The 20,855-nt window shown below is 30.0% G+C and overlaps 2 protein-coding genes across 2 annotated transcripts in view; both read left to right on the forward strand.

Moving 5' to 3' along the window:
- Positions 1 to 7,295, forward strand: part of LOC129975523 (ornithine decarboxylase-like) — a 32,180-nt gene extending 24,885 nt beyond the window's left edge. The window contains exons 8-12 of the mRNA XM_056088585.1: positions 69 to 246; positions 1,071 to 1,221; positions 4,768 to 4,856; positions 5,451 to 5,662; positions 7,108 to 7,295. Of these exons, the coding sequence (XP_055944560.1) occupies positions 69 to 246; positions 1,071 to 1,221; positions 4,768 to 4,856; positions 5,451 to 5,662; positions 7,108 to 7,189 (712 nt within the window). The 3' untranslated portion in view covers positions 7,190 to 7,295. The remainder of the gene's footprint in view (positions 1 to 68; positions 247 to 1,070; positions 1,222 to 4,767; positions 4,857 to 5,450; positions 5,663 to 7,107) is intronic.
- A 5,995-nt stretch (positions 7,296 to 13,290) lies between these two features.
- LOC129975524 (ornithine decarboxylase-like) overlaps positions 13,291 to 20,855 on the forward strand; it is a 32,564-nt gene continuing 24,999 nt past the window's right edge. Inside the window, exons 1-2 of the mRNA XM_056088586.1 lie at positions 13,291 to 13,451; positions 17,598 to 17,694. The gene's annotated coding sequence lies outside the window, so the exon portion shown is untranslated. The remainder of the gene's footprint in view (positions 13,452 to 17,597; positions 17,695 to 20,855) is intronic.

Consider the following 20,855-nt stretch of genomic DNA (forward strand, 5'->3'; position numbering starts at 1 on the left):
GTGTTCACTTAAAATTCTCTCTCTCTCTCTCTCTCTCTTTTTTTTTCTGATATGAAAATTTTTTCCAGTTTTCATATAGGCTGCATGATCAAAGACCCCTATGACTATGCGATTGCCATAAAGATGTGCCGAAAAGTATTTGATACAGCTGAAAAGAAAGGCATCACCATGTATATACTCGACATAGGTGGTGGCTTTTCTGGTTTTAAACCTTCTTCATCCGATAAAAAAGAAACTTTTGCTGAAGTAAGTGTGTAAAGTCCTTAGACAGTCATAAATTAAACCAGCTGGAGCAATCTCCCCATATCTTTCTCGCATCATATCTAGAAAAGGTGTTATCCCAGCGAGCACCTTACATAGCTTTGGTGGACAATAGATACGAAATATTAATCTTTGGCTGAAATTTAGCATTTTTACTTATTGTGTGATTCTTGATGAAGGTTTAGCCATTAATCTCTGGCATGCAGTTAAAATATCCAAAAATCGAATTTGAATTTTGGACGCGTTCTTCCTAACCGATTGAAGCAAAATTTGACATAAAATTACACTTGTAATTTCAAAGTACCATAACAAATCTGAATAGTTAAATTATTGCCTTTTTGAAATATTGTGTTTACTTCCTGAAAGTAGAGACCAACAGAGTGTCGAACCCATGTTGGATTTGGTACAAAATTTGACAGGTGTCTACAATATGCATGTAAAAACTGCATAACAATTTTATCTATGTAGTTATCTTCGTTTTGTAGTTTTCGTGTTAACTTGTATTCGAACAGCCGGTCGCACAGATATCCACCGAAAGGAATTTGCTGAGAATTTGAAGAAAGAAGACTACAAATTGGCGGAAACACCATATACCTAATTTCATCCGTGTAGCTTTGAGCTATACGGATGATTAATTTTAATTAACTGTCGTTTTCTCTTTATCTAATATTTTTTAAATCTATTTTCCTTCATTCATTTTTTTGATATTTTAATTTTTTATCATCTTTGAATCCAATATAATATATAGTGTTTTCTCATTTCAAATTATTTTTACACTTATGTATTTCCATTTTGCTTTTTCTTGGCAGATAGCTGCAGTTATTAACCAAGTAATCGATGAACATTTTCCTTCCAACGGGTCATTTAAAATCATAGCCGAACCAGGAAGATATTTTGCTCTGACTGCTTTTACACTTTGTAGCAAGATAATTGGGAAAAAGAAACGATTCATCGATAACGGTAAGTATTTAATGCCTGGAAAATGTCCCGCAAACAATAAGTAAAATGTTTCGGCATTTCCCTTTTCTGAGGATCAATTTAACCATTGTTAGGACCTACTTGATCGGACAAATTCTGCAACTCCTTGTCGTAATTGGATTGGATATGAATCGTAGCAAATTTTAATCTTTTAATTTTTAAGTTATTAAACTATAATGAATGAAGAAAAATGATTAATTGAAGCCGATTTAACACAGAGTTGTTGGGTTAAAATGATACAATATTGATAAAAAATGCTTAAAAAATAAGATAAATTAGGTGTTTTCCGAACAATTATTATCTCCTATTTCCTTTCTCGTATAATCTATACTTATATATAAAGCTCAATGTGTGTGTGTGTGTGTGTGTTGGCGCTCTACAGAAAAGATCATTTGACCTACAGCTACCAAATTTGGTACGTGTATACCTTGGAGGTCGGGAATGTGCACCTGGGGTCTCTTTTTTTGAAATTTTAATTAGAATTTTAATTATTAATTAAAAACTAACTTTCCCGCCAAAAAAATCCTTCCATTTTCCCCACCGCCAAATGAGTAAGACTTCAGTTTTTTTTCCTCCCAACAGTAATGAGGCTAGGGTTAACATTTTTCGGCGGATTATTTCAAACGATTCTGTTTATTTTCTTAATGTTTTATGCATTTAAAATTAAACATTGTTAATGAATCGATCTTTCAGATTCATTCTGAAGTACTTTTAAATTAAAATAAAACAGATTAAAGGAAATTAAAAATTTCTAATCTAAATAGCGTTACCCCAACTGGCGTAGAAAAATTCACGCATTTGCGTTACCGTAACTGGCGTTGAAAATTCACGTATGCGCATTGTATTCTGATTGTTTACATTTCAACGGAAGCGGACTCGATTTAAATTATTTTTAGTTTAGTTGTATGATTTTGTAATTAAATTGTATTTATGTTAATTTAAGTTCATCGTTTTTTAAGTAATTTTTTTAACCTGCTTTCGATAGATTATTTTAAACGATTCTGTTTATTTTCTTAGTGTTTGATGCATTTAAAATTAAACATTGTTAATTAATATACCTGCTCAAGATGAACCTGAAAAAATTTTGTTGACAAATTCTTGAGATATTACATAAATTAAGAAAGATATTCCTTAGTGCCCATAAGGTTTAAATGCTCAGTGACTCTGTTTTCAGTAATCATATTACAAAAAAAATGCTTTGTTTCAGTAAAAAATATTATTATATTAATTGCAGATTAATCATTTACACCTTAATTTAAAGCATAAATTCTACGGGAGCTAACAGAAAATTGGAGAGATACAGATTACGTTATGACTGAAGGCCTTTATAATATTCTGAGTGAATTGAAATTTGAAATATTTTAATGAAGAAGCTATTCAAGTAGGAATTACATAAAATATTAATTATTAAAATTTTATCGTAGCATTAAGATTGGTGAACCGGCTGGTCGCCAAAGGCGGCTAGTAAATAATAAAAAAAGGCCCACTAAATTTTACTTCTCTAATAGACCAGCAATTATTCGTTAAGGTTTTGAATCAAAAAGAAGGAAAGAATGACAAAAAAAAGTAGTTTTTATTCCTCCGATGCTTCTGTAAATATTTTAGTATAAATTGCTGAAACAAGAACATAGTTAACACTCCAGACATTCTGTTTGACATTCAACCTAAAGGGAATAGAAACCTTGTGCTTTTGAGAAATTGTAGCGTTACCATCTTTTGTTTAAAAAATGACTAACGGTAGACAATTTAAATGGTGCAATATCAAATGAGTTAATAAATTAAATTCTAAGAATGTGTAAATATTATTGGTTTGAGCTAGACAGTTGAAATTTGGTATGAGGTCTCTACAGCAAATTTGTAGATTTCCAGCACCTTTTAAACGAAATCTATTCAGAAGAAGTCTGCTTTGTCCGGCTGTCCAAGTACAAGTGATATAACTATAAAACGAAAAGAGTCAAATGGATAAAATTCGGTACGCAGTTTTAACATTTAAAGTGTAGATACCAATAAAATTTGAAACTGAATTCTTCAAGGGGTTGACCTCTATCTGTCTGCATTATTGCAAGCATGTAAAAAGTAATTGCTCAAAAATGTAAATAAATGAAACTTAATGTTACTTAATGACGTAAATAAATGAAATTTAGTATGGGATCTCGTGCCTCAATTGGATTCTTGTAATCTTAATTTTCTTCAATTTTCATTTCAATCGATCTGAAAAAAAAAGTAACGAAAATAATATTTGAATTTTCGATACTTGTGTCTTAACCACATTCTAGCGTTTAATCGTCAAGGATCTTTCGTTTGATTCTATAAAAACGCTAGATTCTAGCCGAAGATTCGTATTTTATTACTATTGTTGGAGATTGTTATGATAATAATACATATGTTTCGGTTTTTTTAAATATTATAAAGCAAGTAACTTATATGAGCGAGACTCTGAAAATAAACTGAAAAAATGTTTTTGAACTAAGATAGTTTTCACTTTGTCGTGGGAAGGATTACGAAGACTACAGAAAAAACGTATTGCAATGGTCAAAAATGCACGCACCCGTGTTTCAAATCACCCAAAGTCAAAAAACCATATTTTTGGAATCATGTCTGTCCGTATGTCTGAGAATATGGCATTTAAAAAAAGTTTTGAGTTTGATAGATTAAGTTTATTATGTGGTCTTAAAATAAAATCTGTAGATTTGTATCAGAATTTTTAAAGAAATTCATTTGAAGATAGTTATGCGAACATTGCAAAAGTATTTTCTGAAAGCAGACAGCTAAATTGGTAAAAACTTGTAAATTTTTTATATCTGAAGAGTACATACGTATCAGATTTTATGACAGATCCTTCAAGAGTCTGTCTATTTGCATATTCATAATGCATATACACGCGATAACTAAAAAGTGCGGCTACGTAGAAAAATGAAATTCGGCATGTGACCATTTTAGTAAAAAAGTAATTCTGATAACTTTTTGCTGGAGTTGCCAGAATCGGTTCTATGTTAAATTTTAGTTTTAATAGCATGTGAGTTTAATAGTTAATTAAATTTAGTTAATTTAATAGTTCATTAAATTTAGTTAATTTAATAGTTAATTTAAAATACTTAGTTAAATTTTAGTTTTTATAGTTTTGAAAAAGGGGTTCAAAATCCATGCATAGATTTCTTCAATACATTACAAATTACAAAAGGCTCATGTGTGGGACTTAGAAAACAGAATTCCTGTATTCACTGCTTTGCTAAAGATCCACAATTTTCAAGTGCAGGTAGAAGGGAAGGATGAACATCTTTACTATAGAGTAATGTAAACTTTGTCGGAACGTTCTCAAATACTGTAACAATGAAAAATAAATTTTTATGGGTAGCAAATTACATTATTGACATAAATTAGTTTTCTATTAATTTTTAGCATTTTGTTCTTCTGAAGAACTTTGTTTAAAATAATGTTATTGTCTATTGTTAATAACAATTTACTGCATTTTTTCCTTCCTGTATTATAAGGGTGTTTAAAGCTTTAAATTGCCTTTCCTTTCTGTAGAAGAGGATACCATGTACATCATAAACGAAGGAGTGTATGGCCTCTTCATTCACAGAATATTTCATGATATCAAACCAGTTATGAAAGAGGTAAGTTAAATTGGACTAAGTTTATAATATAGTAAAATTTTTAATCAAATATTTTACTTTTATTTCTGTATAAAAATGATACAGAAGCTTGTACATTATCGAAAAACGAGTAAGAATTTTCTTACCGCAAATGAATTTATTGAAAAAAATGAATTTTGGTTCATACAAGTAAATTATATTTTGTTAAGTTATCAGAAAGCATAATCAGTTCTACACGATGTAAAGTTTTATATATAGATGGATCCAAAATGGATGCAGATCTATTTAGAAAAGCATTGCCCAATATGCTTGATGGATGTACAAGAGAGTGCTGTTTACCAATGCTTGAAACGGATTTCAGATTTTGTAAATTAAAAATTCGATTGCCTGCATAAAAAATGCAAATGATTTTCGAATTCTATGATGGCGGATATAGCCTAGATTAAGAAACTAAAAAAAAGTGAAAAGTAATTTCATATTATTGAAATTGTAATAGCATTGTTTTCAGGAACAGTATATATAATTCTCTCTATATATGATTTTTTAATAAACAGATTCTTGTCCCGCAAAACTAAATTTGAAACTTGCTTAAAAAGTGCACGACTCTTGTTTTAGATATCGTCGAGTTCTAAACCCAAACGGAGTAGTGTTTGGGGACAGTCGTGTGATCCATTGGATGTGATCTTGGAAAAATGCATGATGCCCGACCTGAAGGTGGGAGACTGGATTGTATTTGAAGAAATGGGAGCCTACACAATTGCTTGTGCCTCAAACTTCAATGGATTTGAAAAGGCTAAAGTGGAACGTGTTGCTTCTCAAAAAACACTGTAAGTCTTCATTGAGTTTTCGGTTGAGGCTAATAATTCTAAACTGAATCATTTTTAAGTTTTATGTATTTAAAGCAATTCTATTAATTTTTCTTTTTCATATACGAAAAGATCGTAGTTGTTCAAAGACTGGGAGAAACTATTTTAATTGTCCATAGATAGGACCCACATATGCGAAATTTCACTGAAAGTTCTTTTTTAGATTTATTGAGAGTCTATTTTTTTATCTGTCATTGCGGAAGTGAATATAGCTAGAAAAAACAATATAAGCTAGAAAAAAGTTGGTATTTTATATTATTATCAGAATTATTGATCTGATTAAATGAAGGATCAAAATTAGCCGAAAGATACAAGAAAATCGAGAGAGCATTTTCGTTGGTTGACAAATGAAAACAAAATAATTTGCTAAAAATAATAGTTGCAAACGTTAACAGCGCAATTACGAGTGTATTATAATGTATTCAATAGATCATTTCGCTTATTAGTTCTTAATATGGGTTTTAAAGTTATACATTTGCATACCGATCATGCTTGGTTTGATAAAAAAGGCACCCAACACATATTAACATAAACACGAACAATTCAAATATTACGAGTGTAAAGACACAAGAATTCTGAAATGCCACTTACATCAGACATGCTATTCTATTTTTAACTGCACTAGGAATATTTTTTATGACGTTCTTAAAAGATCGTGCTTTTTGATAGAAACATGAATAGCATTGAATTTTTTTAGAGTAATAATGGATTTCCTCTTAGAAGGTTACAGAAAAATTTGACGGATGATAATAATTGACAGTCATAAAAATTAAATACTCGTAATGTAATAGTTATCAAAATAAATATTATTAAAATCTTGTACATATATTGCAGTATATATATATTAAAAACTGAATATAGTATATTGAATACGTAATCTAAATATGCATACATTAAAAGTACAATACATGCCTTAATTTTTGCCTACAAAATTTTTGATAATTGAATTGAATCATGAATTAAATATTTAACGTTATTTTTATGTATTGTAAAGAAATGTTACTGATGTAAAATGCTATAAAAAGTCTCTTGGAAAGATTCAAATTTCATTATTTATAAATAAAAGGCAATAAAAAAAGAGGTATTAATTCTTATGGATCTTTCCTAACGAAATGCTGTTGCCACTGAATTCATTGAAATTAATATATATAATTTATAATAATTTGTAATAAATATAATTTATAATAATTGTTGTCATTACAATAATATATGTTTAGGAAACCCCCCTCAAATTTACAATTATTATAAATAAATTATTAGCCCAAATTGTTTAGTTTTGGAAGCAAAAACATTTTATATATCTCGAAAAGGAGAGGAAAGAAAAGAAAACTTGCATATTCACTTCATGATGTTCTCTATTTTCTATATTTAGTCTTTTGAATAATATAATTTTGTTTTTCTTGCAGGACTGAATTGGAAAAAATGGCTGGATCCGAAACGAGTCGAATTTTATACGAAGAAATCAAACTAAAAGAAATGGACAACTAAATCAAAAATTTCAGTTGATTTAAATTTTTATCAGATTAAAGTTTTTAAAACTTTTTATTTTTAAATGAATTTTGTGCACGTCTTAATAAATTATTTTTAAAAGAAATGGGTACTTCTAAGTTTTCCTTTAAAAACATCACAAAAGCATTGATCAAGCTACAAGTGCATAAAATAATACAATACAATTTCTTGGCTAGTGAAGTGTGCATTAAAGGCAGGAAAATCATAGAAAAATAGTGCACAATAGTTGACAATTTCACTTATTATCAAAGTACGAGCTTTAGGATGATCAATTTGAATAGCGAGCTTGAAATGGAAATGGTCTGAAAACCGTATTCAAATTCCAACCTTTTGAGCCTTTGTGCTCCTGATTTTTCAGAAATGATTAAAGAACTGGTGAATGTTTAGTCAACAAGAGCTATGGACATCATTATGAAACTCTCTTATTATATATTTACTTTTTACGATTGTTCTATCTTTCCCTATTTTTTAGTAATTCTTTGTTGGGTGTTATAGATCAAATGGGTGTTCTGTGAGAAGTTCAACAAAATCAATAACGAATCTTTATTTCAAAAGGAAATATGAAGCACATGTGATAGAAACTAGCCAAAATTGACGAGGATGGGCCATTAATTTTTTTCGGATTTTAATAAATTTCAGAAATTGGACCTTTATTCCATAAATCAAATCAGATTTTTGGTAAAAAAGTTAATTTCAAAGCGAAAAGTGGTTTATTTCGTTATGTTTAAAGTGAGATAAAGTTGGAAGTCTTGACTGAATTGTTACTAAGTCTACTTAAAATTTTTCATTCATTTTTCTCCACATTACAATAGGAGATGCATTTATGTTTTTCTCAATTTAAGCATAACGATTGCTTTGTAGTGCCTATATGACAGTACGTGTAGGAGCGACATAGCAACTTTGGGACAATTTACAAACGGTATAAAAAAATATCATTTCAAAATATCGACTGCATACTCCCTTCTTTTAGGATGAGCTGCGCTCTGATCAGTTTTCTATCATTGATATTTTTTTAAAAATCAATGCAGGAATTTTTTTACCTCGAATTTCAATTTATACGCTCTAAAGTAAATCGCCCTCAACAATAAATAAAAAAGACTATTGATGTCATATTGACATGTCATATGCACATGTTGGAAAAATGGTTTAAGAACTATATCCAACATCTTCGGAGTTACAAATTTCTGTTAGTGTTCTGCATTCTGTTCATGATTTCATATTGCTTATTGAATATTACTTTCGCTTTTCTAAAATATCGAGGATTGGGCAATTATTGTATTCATTTCCTTACTCCCAAATGTACTACGAATGTTTGCATGATAAAAATGATTGAATGATTTATAAAAATTAAAAAAAGAATGCATTTAATTGAATTGTGCAACTTATTTCGGGGGTCCAAAAGTCCTTCATTATTGGACAATATACAATTTATTCAGTTCTAAGATTTTAAATCTAGTATGAGGTTAATTAATTTTAGCAGGTGGTTTTTTTTTCATTTTACATATTTTGAATATTAGTGTCTAAAAGATTTATAAATCTGGGAATAAAATATATCATTATTAAATATTTTAATAGTATACATTATTAATTTAATAGTATACGATATATTGTTGTAATATAACTTATACTACTATTGTATAGATATGCAAAGTTAATCGAATGAGTGCCTTTTCCCTCCCAGGTGCCTAAGCATTGTGCTTAGTACAAATGTACATAGTTTCTTTTTGTTCAGTCCCTCATTTCTAATGGGAAAAATGTCTAATTGAAAAGTGTTCTGTTTTCTAAGATTTTATTGCCTTTTGCAAATGTTTTTTTTTTTTTTTTTAATCTAAAGGATTGCAAAACTGTGCGAATTAATTGGGACAAACTTATTTTTTAAGAAAATTGTTCCTTTCTCGGGGATTTTCTGTCTCAAACCTGTTTCAACTGCATTTTCTTACAACGCGCGACTGCCCTTCACTAGTCTAAATCGATATGGCCACGTGATCATGGCATGTCGAAAATGTTTCCCTTCAGTTGCTGTAAGAAGTGATCGCTTGTGTGAATTGTCTCCTTCTGACGTGTATTTAAAAATGGATATCACTCCCAGGAAAAGGACTAGAATTGTTACCCTTATTCAGCATACTTCTATGACTGTGAGGGATATTATTGCAGCAATTGGGTTGGAAAACTCCAGTGTTACTAGGATTATTAATCATCAAAAGAATTTTGGGACAGTGTCTCCAAAACGAAAGAGTAAATGTGGACGCAAATGCAAGACCACACCACCTACTGGTGTGAGCGTGGATTCATCGACAGTTCGACGAAGGCTTATTGAAATTGGAAGATTTGAAAGAAAACCAATCGAAAAACAGTTATTAACACCTGCAATGAAGAAAAAAACGTTTGGATTGGGCCAGGAAATATCAATCCTGGATTGCACAAGATTGGAAGAAAGCTGTATTCAGCGACGAAACGCATTTTCTTGTGCGAGGGTTTCGACCAAGATTTATCAGGCGAAATGGTGGAGAACCCATCAGGGAACAACATCTTATTCAAACAGTTAAGCACCCTCAGCAACAGATGTTTTGGGGTTATTTTACTTCTGGAGGACCTGGAAGCTTAGTACCATTGAAGGGATGATGAACTCTAAGCAATACATTTCTATAATAGAACGTAAAATTGTGCCTATGATGCAAACGTTCGCTGATGGTGTTGGTATCTTTCAACAAGATCTTGCTCCACGCCATACTTCTAAGCTAACAACGATTTTTTTTTTCAAAAACCGAAAATAACGATTTTTTGATTGGCTTGGTAATTCTCCTGATGTAAATCCCATCAAAAATTTGTGGAGCTTTGTAAAGAGACGTATGAGTAAAATGGACTGTCCAACAAAGAAAACAATGATTCAGAATGCAATAAAAATTTGGTTTCGTGATGACGAGATCAAAAATTTATGTTCTAATTTAGTGGAATCCATGCCAAACCGTGTGCAGGATCTCATTCAAGCTAGAGGAAGATATATTCTGTTTTAGATTGCTATACCGTGCATGTAAGTTAACCTATACTAATTAAACAACATTTGTGGAAATTTTTGTGTTTGTCCCAATTAATTCGCACAGTAATGTATATCTGTTTCCAAAGTCGAATTTTATGAGGCCGAATTTTCGGCAAATATAATGCTGACAGTTTTTTTTATTGCAACCTTAAAATCCTTTTGTAATCATCCAAAACAACCGACTTAAGGTAAATTTTGGATGGTTGGTGGGAATTTTTTAATGACTGGAGAGAAACTGGACACTCATTTATCTTGCCTCTTCTTTTCAAAATTAGCTTTAGATGTGCAATTTCATTGATAAATAATGTAGTTAATTTCATATTATTTGGCATTATATTCGTTGTTAATCATTTTGTACACATTGTGTTCCGCTTATTTTTCAGATTTTGACATGCATTTTTAGAAACTTATAGAATAGCATAAATTTCATATTAAGGAGTGTTTTTCATATAAGGTCACGAGTGATAAAATTTAACCAGCTTACTAATAAGCAAGTTCTTTATTTCAATGTGTTGATATTGTATTTTGTTAAAAAAAATACCCTTTTAAATTTGCAGATTTTACGAAGTACTAACTATCGTTCAGTGATATGATTTTACACTACTTATCGGATTCAAACGAAATTCAATACACATGTTTTCACAGCACTTAGAAAGATTTAATGTGTAATTAAAAAGTTTCTACGATCTTTTAAAGTAATAAAATTGAAAAGAATGAATGGAAGATAATGGATGGCAAGATTTTCCACCATAACTTCTGGACAAATCATTCTGCAAAAATTATTTTTATATCATTTTAAGATTTAAAAAAATACACATTTAATTTCTTAATAGCTGTTACGTAACCAATGTTGTGTAATAAATTGCTGTGTAATAAATTTTGCCTATGTAGCTTTTTCCGTTTTGTAGTTATAGAGTTCACATGAGCTCTAATAACCAACTAGATTGAAGGAAATATATTATGAGGAAATGTGTCAAACTGTGATGAAAATCTATAAATTTTGTTGCAAAATCATATACCATAATTTCAACGATTCAGCCGACACCGATTGAAGTGTTTGTTACTTAATGCCTGTTACCTTGGTTTTGGAAAGATTTTCAGTTCACTTTAGTTTAACTGTATCAATGTCCAGTTTTTATTCAAATTAATTAATAGCTGGTTTGAAATTAATTAATATAATCTAGGTCGAATCTTGAAATATTGAATAGAGATTAGATGATATGGATTGCATCACAGCTACCATTTCGCTTCCTAAGATTTCGCAGTATACTAGACAGGTTTCAGATCAAGCTTATTTTTGAAAATGGAACACCGGCGTATTATCTTCGTTTTCTGATAAAGATTCTCGTGTATAAAATCTATTTCCAAATAAACATTGTGAAAAGTGTTATGCGATGTTATTCCGATGAAAATTTCTTTTAGTTGAATGTGGTTTGGGATGTTGATTTTATCAAAAGTGAAAATGTATTAATCTTCAAATAAAATAAACAGTGAATCCTGCGATTAAAGAATTCAAGGATACAAGCTGCCGGCGTCCTGGCATAGGGGTAGCGCGTCTTCCCCGTGATTTGGGCTTCCCGGTTTGGGCATGGTTGTTCTTCCGTTGTTCTATCTGTGAAAGATGTGAATGTGCCCTCCTGTAAAAAGGGATTGTGCAAGCGAATGAGTGATGCATGAGTAGCAAAGTCGTACTCTTGGCCCTAGTTGGCGCTACTATAAAAACAGGAGATGCTCCCCCCCCCTCCGGCTTAAATCGCTGTCTTCGTAACAGCGGGCTTGTCCGGGGCAAGTGCCATAAGAAAAAACAAACAAGAACACAACAGGATACAAGCTAGAAGTCTCATTCTCTTAATAAATAAGCTGAATCGTATCGGATATTATAAATCTATCATTCTCTGAAAAATGTTTAACAAATGCTAATTTTGCTTATTAAAATTTTAAAAAGTAGCAAGTACAGCATAAAATTATACTTTCTTCGATAATAGAATGAACCTAGCTTAATAATGTGAAATAATCTTATGATAACTACGACTGAAAAAAATTATTTAAAAAAGGCTTAGTGTATTTGAAAAGAAGTGTAACGAACTGAATTGTCAGTAAATTTACTGACTCATGAAGGTTTCGCATTTATTTCAGGAATTAGCAAATTATACAGACTAACTCTATGGCAAAGGATACCGACATGCTCTGATTGGTTTAAGCCTTGGCATCTTTTTGACAATGTTTTGCACTCATAATAGTGTAATTATTCCTTATTTGGCTCAAAGCTTGCGGCTGTCATTAGTTTTATGGAAGATACGAGTGAATTTCAACATGATCTAATTTTTATTAATATAATTGTATTCTCTAAATATTTGCGTTTAATGAAACATTTATTCAAACCAAATAAATTAATAGCTAGATTGTTAGATTGTTAATAACTATGTCATTCTGAATATCTTAATAAATATAGCACATTTGCATATAGACATCTTCTGGCAATAATTTTAATATGAAATTAAAAAATAAATCTCTCGTGTTATTTTATTTTACATGCGTATTCAGTAAGAATTATAATGATTTCTATATCATTTAATGTCATCTAAGTATCTTATTAAATATAATATATCTGCATGTAGATATTTTATGGTAATAATTTTAACATGAAAATTGAATTAAAAAATTGGTCGAACATTTTTCGTAAAATAAAAGCTTGATTTTCAAGTCTTATTTTTATAATCCTTCACAGAAAAATTGCTACATGTGCTAATTCTTTATTTACAAGATCAGAAAAATAGCTATATTCTCATCAATCTCAATTATTTCTTAATTGTTCTTCTCTGGAAGATTTAATTTCTCCATTTTGAAAAATAGCAGACTGAAAAGTACGCAGAAACTAAAAACAATACATAGGGTTGCAGTAGCTACAGATTAGAAAAGTCAGTGCGAAAGAAATCGACCAATCAGAGCATGTTGGTATCCTTTGCCATAGAGTTAGTCTGTACAATGTGCGAACTCGCGTTATTTCAATCAAACTTCTTCAACTCTTTTCCTAAGTTTTTAATTTCCCTTTTTGCCTAAAGGATCACTGGCAAAGCCTTGTTTTCCCAAGCAGCAGAAGTCGGCGAAATTTAACCTCAGTTTCAAATTCACCATCCTTTCAGTTTACATCAGCTTCAACTTCACCATAATTTCAGTTTAAATTTCTTGCAGTTCTTAACACTTGTAATTTTTCATCATTTTATTTTATTATTTGAATATTAATATTCTTTATATAGTATGGAAGTATTGTTAGTATTTAATAATATGGAAGTATTATTTATTTGGTACATAAAAGGCATGTTTATGATAAATTACAAGAAAACAAAAGATGAAATTAGAAAGGAACGGCATAAACGTTTTTCTAGTAATCATTAAATTGTATAGTAAATTTGCAATATTATTTTAGTTTATTCTAATTTATTTCTCAATATTTCGCAATTTTTATCACTTAAAAAAATATCATTTTTTTTCAAATGATGAGCTTAACTTTTTACGTGGAGTATTAACGTAGTATTAACTACGTTATTAACCCTCCTGCTGCGTATCCCGCGATTTCCACCGGGTTGGCAATCAATCGATTTTCTGTTGCCTCCCACGTTTTTCCCAGTTTTAAGTGCTTATTTTTATGAGTACGGAATTTTATTATATTACTAGCCGCCTTTGGCGACCAGCCGGTTCGCCAATCTTAATGTTTGTTAAAATTTTAATAATTAAATATTTTATGCAATTCCAACTCTAATAGATTCTTCAGCAAAATATTTTAAAACTTCAAATTTTGATAGTCATATAATTCACTCATAATATTATAAAGGCCTTCTGTCATAACGTGATATGTATCTCTCTAATTTTCTGTTACACCTCGTAGAATTTATGCTTTAAATTAAAGTGTAAATGATTAATCTGCAATTAATATAATAATATTTTTTACTGAAACAAAGCGTTTTTTTAATAATATGATTACTGATAATAGAGTCACTGAGCGTTTAAACTTTATGGGCACTAAAGAATCTCTTTCTTAATTTATGTAATATCTCAAGAATTTGTCAACAAAATTTCTCAGATTCATCATGAACAGATCGATTAATTAACAATGTTTAATTTTAAATGCATCAAACACTAAGAAAATAAAATGAATCGTTTAAAACAATCGGTCTAAAAGGGGTTTAAAAAAACTACTTAAAAAACGATGTACTTAAAACTATAAGCATATACAAAAATATATATAACTAACATAAATACAATTTAATTACAAAAGCATGCAACTAACCTAAAAATAATTTAAATCATTGAAAACAGGTTAAAAAAACTACTTAAAAAACGGTGTACTTAAAACTATAAGCATATACAAAAAATATATAACTAACATAAATACAATTTACTTACAAAAGCATGCAACTAACTTAAAAATAAATTAAATCATCCGTTATAGTGGTTGTCATGACAACAATCAGAACAATGCGCATGCGTGAATTTTCTTCGCCAGTTAGGTAACGCAAATGCGTGAATTTTTCTACGCCAGTTGGGGTAACGCTATGCAGATTATACATTTTTAATTTCCTTTATTCTGTGTTATTTTAATTCAAAAGTACTTCAGAATGAATCTGAAACATGGATTAATTAACAATGTTTAATTTTAAATGCATCAAACATTAAGAAAATAAACAGAATCGTTTGAAATAATCCGCCGAAAAATATTAACCCTAGCCTCATTACTGTTGGGAGAAAAAAACAACTGAGCCTTACTCATTTGGCGGTGGGGAAAATGGAAGATTATTTTGGCGGAAAATTTGGCGGTGGGGAAAAATGGAAGATTTTTTTGGCGGGAAAGTTAGTTTTTATTTAATAATTAAAATTCTAATTAAAATTTCAAAAAAAGGGACCCCAGGTGCACATTCCCGACCTCTAAGGTATACATGTACCAAATTTGATAGCTGTATGTCAAATGACCTGGCCTGTAGAGCGCCAACACACACACACACACACACACACACACACACACACACACACACACACACACACACACACACACACACACATTGAGCTTTATTATAAGTATAGATTATCCTATAATATATAGTATCAGTTCATTTTCTTTGGAAAGTATTTGAAATTATTTGCAAACATCGCATCTAAATAGTGATTTTAAAGAATTACGCAGTCTAAGCGTTAAGAGCCATAGTAGTTAACCCTCTAGCCATAAGCGATATACTTATTTTATTTGAAAGCTTTTTGAGATTAATGCTCATTTCAGTTGCTTTATCTCAAATTTTCTTCCGATATATTGCCAATATTTACATATTAAGGCATAAATCTTGTGTCAATTATTCCATATAACTTAATGGATGATGCATAAAATCCTAATTCAGTTTAGAGTTAATTCTAGTAAAATCCCAATTTAGTGTGCTCCTAACTTTACCAAGGAGGCCAACAATACCAAATCGTCAATTAAGATGGCAGATCAGATAAACAATGCTATGAAACAGTTACAGTTACTCCCTTTTTTTAATATAAAATTATGACTTTTACTGATCGCGATTGTTTCATCTAAGAAGATTTTTTGAATCTTTATGGGTCATTGTTATTGAATCTCTTTTGAATTTTGAAATAAAGAATGTTTGTAAACCCGCTGTGCCGGTCCGTGACAATAAAATTAGAACATCTGATGCCTTTTGCAACTGAAAAATGAATCGGCCAGGATTTTTTAACTTAAAAAAACAATAAAAAAACAAAACAAATCTTACAGTTAATTGGCAATGGGAGAGAAAAACCTATATCAGTTTTACTAGCACGTTGAATATAATGATTCTATAAATAAAAACAATAGAAAAGGGAAAAAAAAGCCCAATTACTATTAGTTTCGCTACTAAAGATTCATGCATTTCTTAAGAAATTTTAAGGATTAAATGTACTCACTCGGTTCAACTAATTCTTCATCCAATCATGGAACTATTTAGAATTTTCTGTACAAAAAAAGGAGCAACTTTTTTGTGATGCAAATGTTATTCTTTCTGTGCAATATATATTCCATCATAGAGGTATAGAATTCTCCAATAAAATATTCCTGATAATATTTGTGATCATAATATTTCTCATCATCTCATTCCTTAGACATCAATTCTTGAGCAATCATCAAATTATCACGGGAAATCCGCTAAAAGAACAACAAGTTGCAAAGAATTCAGTTAGAATGACAAGATAATTCTAAAAGGAAAGATTGTGAATTATAGACAGACGATTTCAAAAAGCTCGAGAAGACGATTTTAATTTTACATTCTGACGAAATTCATGAATAGATTATTTTAATTAAAATAAATTTATTCAGTAATAATTGCTGAAAGATAAATACTTTCTATCGCAGCTCATTTTAAAAATTAGAAAGTTTTAATAGCAATAATAATAATATTGCTATTAAAACTTATATTATACATATTATTATACATAATTATTATACATAATTCAATTCTTTAATGAACATTTATCTGCCGATTATTTAAATTTTTTTCTCGCGAAATCGTTGTACAACTCAACAAGTGAAGCAAATATAAGCAAATCAGGGTTATGAAGAGAATTATTATGTTTGTGTTTTACCATATTAGTGACAAATTCGGGAGCATACTAAACTAGGATTCAACCGAAACTTTTATGTTACATACAAATAATTGCTAGCTTTTCTTCTGTTTCTGATTCTGTTTCAGGACAAAAGATTCAAACAAAAAGGCTTTGGATTTATTTGTTACGAGATATCTGCTTCCAAATACTGTAAATTAACTCGTAAATAGACATAAGTATGCAGTCGAGGAATAGCTTCAAAATGAGCGATTGGAGATACAGCTGCCCTCGCAAGATATTGCAGAAAAAATTTCTGATCTTCCAATTTGCTAAAATTAATGGTTTATTTATTAGTTTATATAAAGAAATTGGTTTAGCTTTGGTTACAAAAAATTTCCTTTAGGCATACTTTTTAATTGATTTTAATAAAAAGTTATTTATCTGAAAACAAATGTTTTAATTAGATTTATTTTTATTAAAATGGTACATAGAATGAGCTGTCAAAAGTTATGATTGTTTAATGAAAACAGGAGAAAATTGATAAACAGTGTACACTTGGAAAAATTATTCTTCATTTTTCTTTAAAAAAAAATGGTTGAATTATACTGTAGTGTGCCCCCTAGTTTGTTGCTGATATGGTGAATACGGAGAGAAAATATTTATTCCTTTGCAATTCTGAAATGTCGGCATGCGCTTTTTGAAATCTTCTGAATTATTAATTTAAAAATCTTTTGCAGTATAACTCCTTGCACTTTCGTAATTGTTTTTCTGATCTGACAGTTTCCTTGATAATTCATTTTGACACTTATTGTCCAAGAACGGATGTCTGGTGAATGGTATGGCTGGATATATTTTGAACCTGCAAAATGGATAAAGGGTGAGTGGAATATATCTTTTTACGAGTTGATGAAGTTGGGAAAAGGATGCTTGTTTTAAATTTTGTATGGAGAATTGTTTGATTGCTCTTTCCTCCTTTCTTTTCTTTTCTTTTGATTATGTACTGTTCCTGTTATCCACGCAGTCCTTATGTTCAATGTGCTAGGGAAGCTACTAGGATCCGACTCTCGCTACTAGCGAATCCGTAGGATATTTTTTAAAGTTAAATTCTGCCAGGTACATTCTTCAGATGCCGAAAGCATCGCATGCTCTAAATGTTTTTGTTAACACAAAAGACCGTCATAGCCGGTTTGCAAAAGTTTTTTTATTTGAAAATTGTAAAGATAAGCAGTGATAATGAGTCTAAAGGTAAAAATAAATAAATAAATAAATAAATAATAATAAAAAAAATTAAAGGCCTTATCAGATAAAACAAAACATGTCAGTAAAGCTCATAATTTTAATGCAGAAACTGGCTACCGTAACTGTTTTGCAGAATTGTTTATTTGGCCCGCCATCTTTATTGGCGACTTGGCATCCTTGGCGTAGCAAGGGGCACACTAAACTAGGACTCTACTGAGAAATTTTTGGTATTCTGCTTCAGTAAATGCAGTATAAAAGGAAATTATTGGCAAAAATTTCAAAAAACTTTACGCCAAAACAAAAATGTGATATTTGTATCCGATAATAATGATGCAAATAAAAGAAGAGGGGATATTTTTAAACTTCTCTAAGCGTTACAGATGGAATTAAACGAATATATATATAACATTGTTACTGCGTATTTAGATTAGATCTTTGAATTTCTATGTTAATCCTGACTCGGCATTCTGTGAGATGCATCGTTTTAACATTCTTTTAGATAACTATTTCTATAAATGCCGTATAGTTACGAAAGCTCGAGATTAAATTTATGAATTATAAAAAACCATAATTATATTTTTGAGCTTCCTAAGCACTAAAAGGAATACTTTCATTCGTATATTTATAGTCTTCCCTCTTATTATTTTTTTAAGTGAAAAGGAATGAGAACATCTTACCTCAATTTACATTAAAATTCTTAATATATATAGCATTTTAATTATTATTTATTCTTAGTCATAACCCATAATAAAACTCATAGAATAATTCATCAATAAAAGCGTTTGAGCTTTCATAGATTTTTGATCGATATATTTGTGCGAACATATTTCCGAATTTGAATTTCATTATAAATGACTGAACGATAACATACAAATTCATTTAAACAATAGAAATTTACCGTCTGTCTCGGAAATAAAAATAGCACTTACTGAATTGTGACTCTCTAGAGAAAGTTATTAACAGACTTCATAAGTAATGATATGCATTTTATTTTTGTTGAAGAAAGTTTTATTCGTGAAAGTGAAATATATTGCAGTAAGTATCGCTTAATACGATCATTTCAGGAGCTAAGGATTGAGATAACATAGCTGATAGATAACAATAACCTAAATGGGCAAAATCAATTGTATTTTTATCACTTCAAAAGAAAAGAATAAAAACAAGGTATCTAGTTTATTTTAAAAATGACAAGGAAGATTCTTTAATTGTTGTTTGTCGAAAAATATTCCTTATTGGTACATTTATATATATATTATTTTTACTCTTTATGTTTTTAATTTGTTAAACAATACAACAAACTGATTTTCAAATTAATAAATGCTTGAGTGATTTAGGCATTCATTGGAGATTTTTCTTCAACGCTTTCGTCCTCGTCGGAATCATCAACTTTGTTTTACTCATCATCATTATTGCTCGGTCTTACTCATAGGAAAATTCACGAATTTCCAAAATTTTGCTAAGAAGAGGCTGTGAAAATTTTCACTGTGTCACAATGTTGCGTTTAATAAATTTAAATAACTCTGTCCTTTTAAAGAGCATGTAAAATAATAATTTTCGTACCTGTTAAAAAATTCAGTTTTGTCTTTAACACTCGAATTAGTTCTCTTCTTTTTTTTATCCACTTTATTCGATAATTCTATTGCAATCAGTAACGGTTTATGTACCGGAGAAAGTTTGCCGCCATCTTATTTTAAGTATAGTTACTCATTGTTACTCAAGACATTCGATATCTTGGGTAACAATAATCGGGATTGTTATTGTTACTCGGGATATTCTAAGTGAGCCTGATATATTTTAAATAAATTGGGATTAAATATTCCTATGTTTAAATCATGTAGAAATCTGGAGTGAGAGGGTGCTCTTAGGGCGTCTTTCCTGCGTCCAAACGACGAATTTCCACAAAAATAGCCCTCGAGAAGCTTCAGAACTCTCCAGTTAAGATAAGCGAAGCCAGACTAGAAGTTAAGCTTAAGGATGGAATGGAGGATGCCATAATTTCAGTACAAATAGGATCAGTGCAGTATTAGTGCAACATATTGAGAACACGTGCAAAAAGGTGCCATAAAAGTGCAAAGGGTAGTATGAAAATGATCTTAAATTATATTCTAAATTTTAAGTGTTTACTTAAATAGAGACATAATTTACAATACATCATTTTATCAGTACATAAATTTAATCGTATGACTTTTGGGTTTTGTCTGTTAATTAAATGGCATTTTCTATTTTTGGAGTTTTATCGCCTTTGTTATTAACGATGATTATGTGTTTTACATAATTTTGTTTATAATTATAACATCACTGAACACATTATAAAGTTAAGATGGTAAAATGAGGTCTTATAGCACCAATAATCTCTAAAGTTTTCAGATTAGAATCTTTTAATTAAGAAACAGATATAATATATTCCTTCAAATAAAATCGATGTTTCATATGCTCTTTTGCATTGAAAGTCAAATATTCGTTTTCTTTATTAGTTTTTTTCTATGTATTTTGCTTCTGCAATCAATTTGAGACAATTTAAGTTGACATTACATATAAGAAAAAATTGACCTAATTACCTTTGGATTATTTAATATGCTTTTCTCTGCGACTTAAATGTATATAAGTAAGTACGTAAAATCTAAATAGTTATGCAACTTAATTTAGTCACATTGCATAGAGAGTGAAGATATAAAAATTGTAAAAATATCAATGATTTTTAAATATTTTCAAATCCGATTGTGGGTGACTTTACTGCCACAGGTGGGTAAGTTTCTCGGTGTTATCGACTCGAATTATCTCTGATCAATGATATTTCTT

Source organism: Argiope bruennichi, chromosome 7, assembly GCF_947563725.1.
Source record: "Argiope bruennichi chromosome 7, qqArgBrue1.1, whole genome shotgun sequence".
Taxonomy (NCBI): domain Eukaryota; kingdom Metazoa; phylum Arthropoda; class Arachnida; order Araneae; family Araneidae; genus Argiope; species Argiope bruennichi.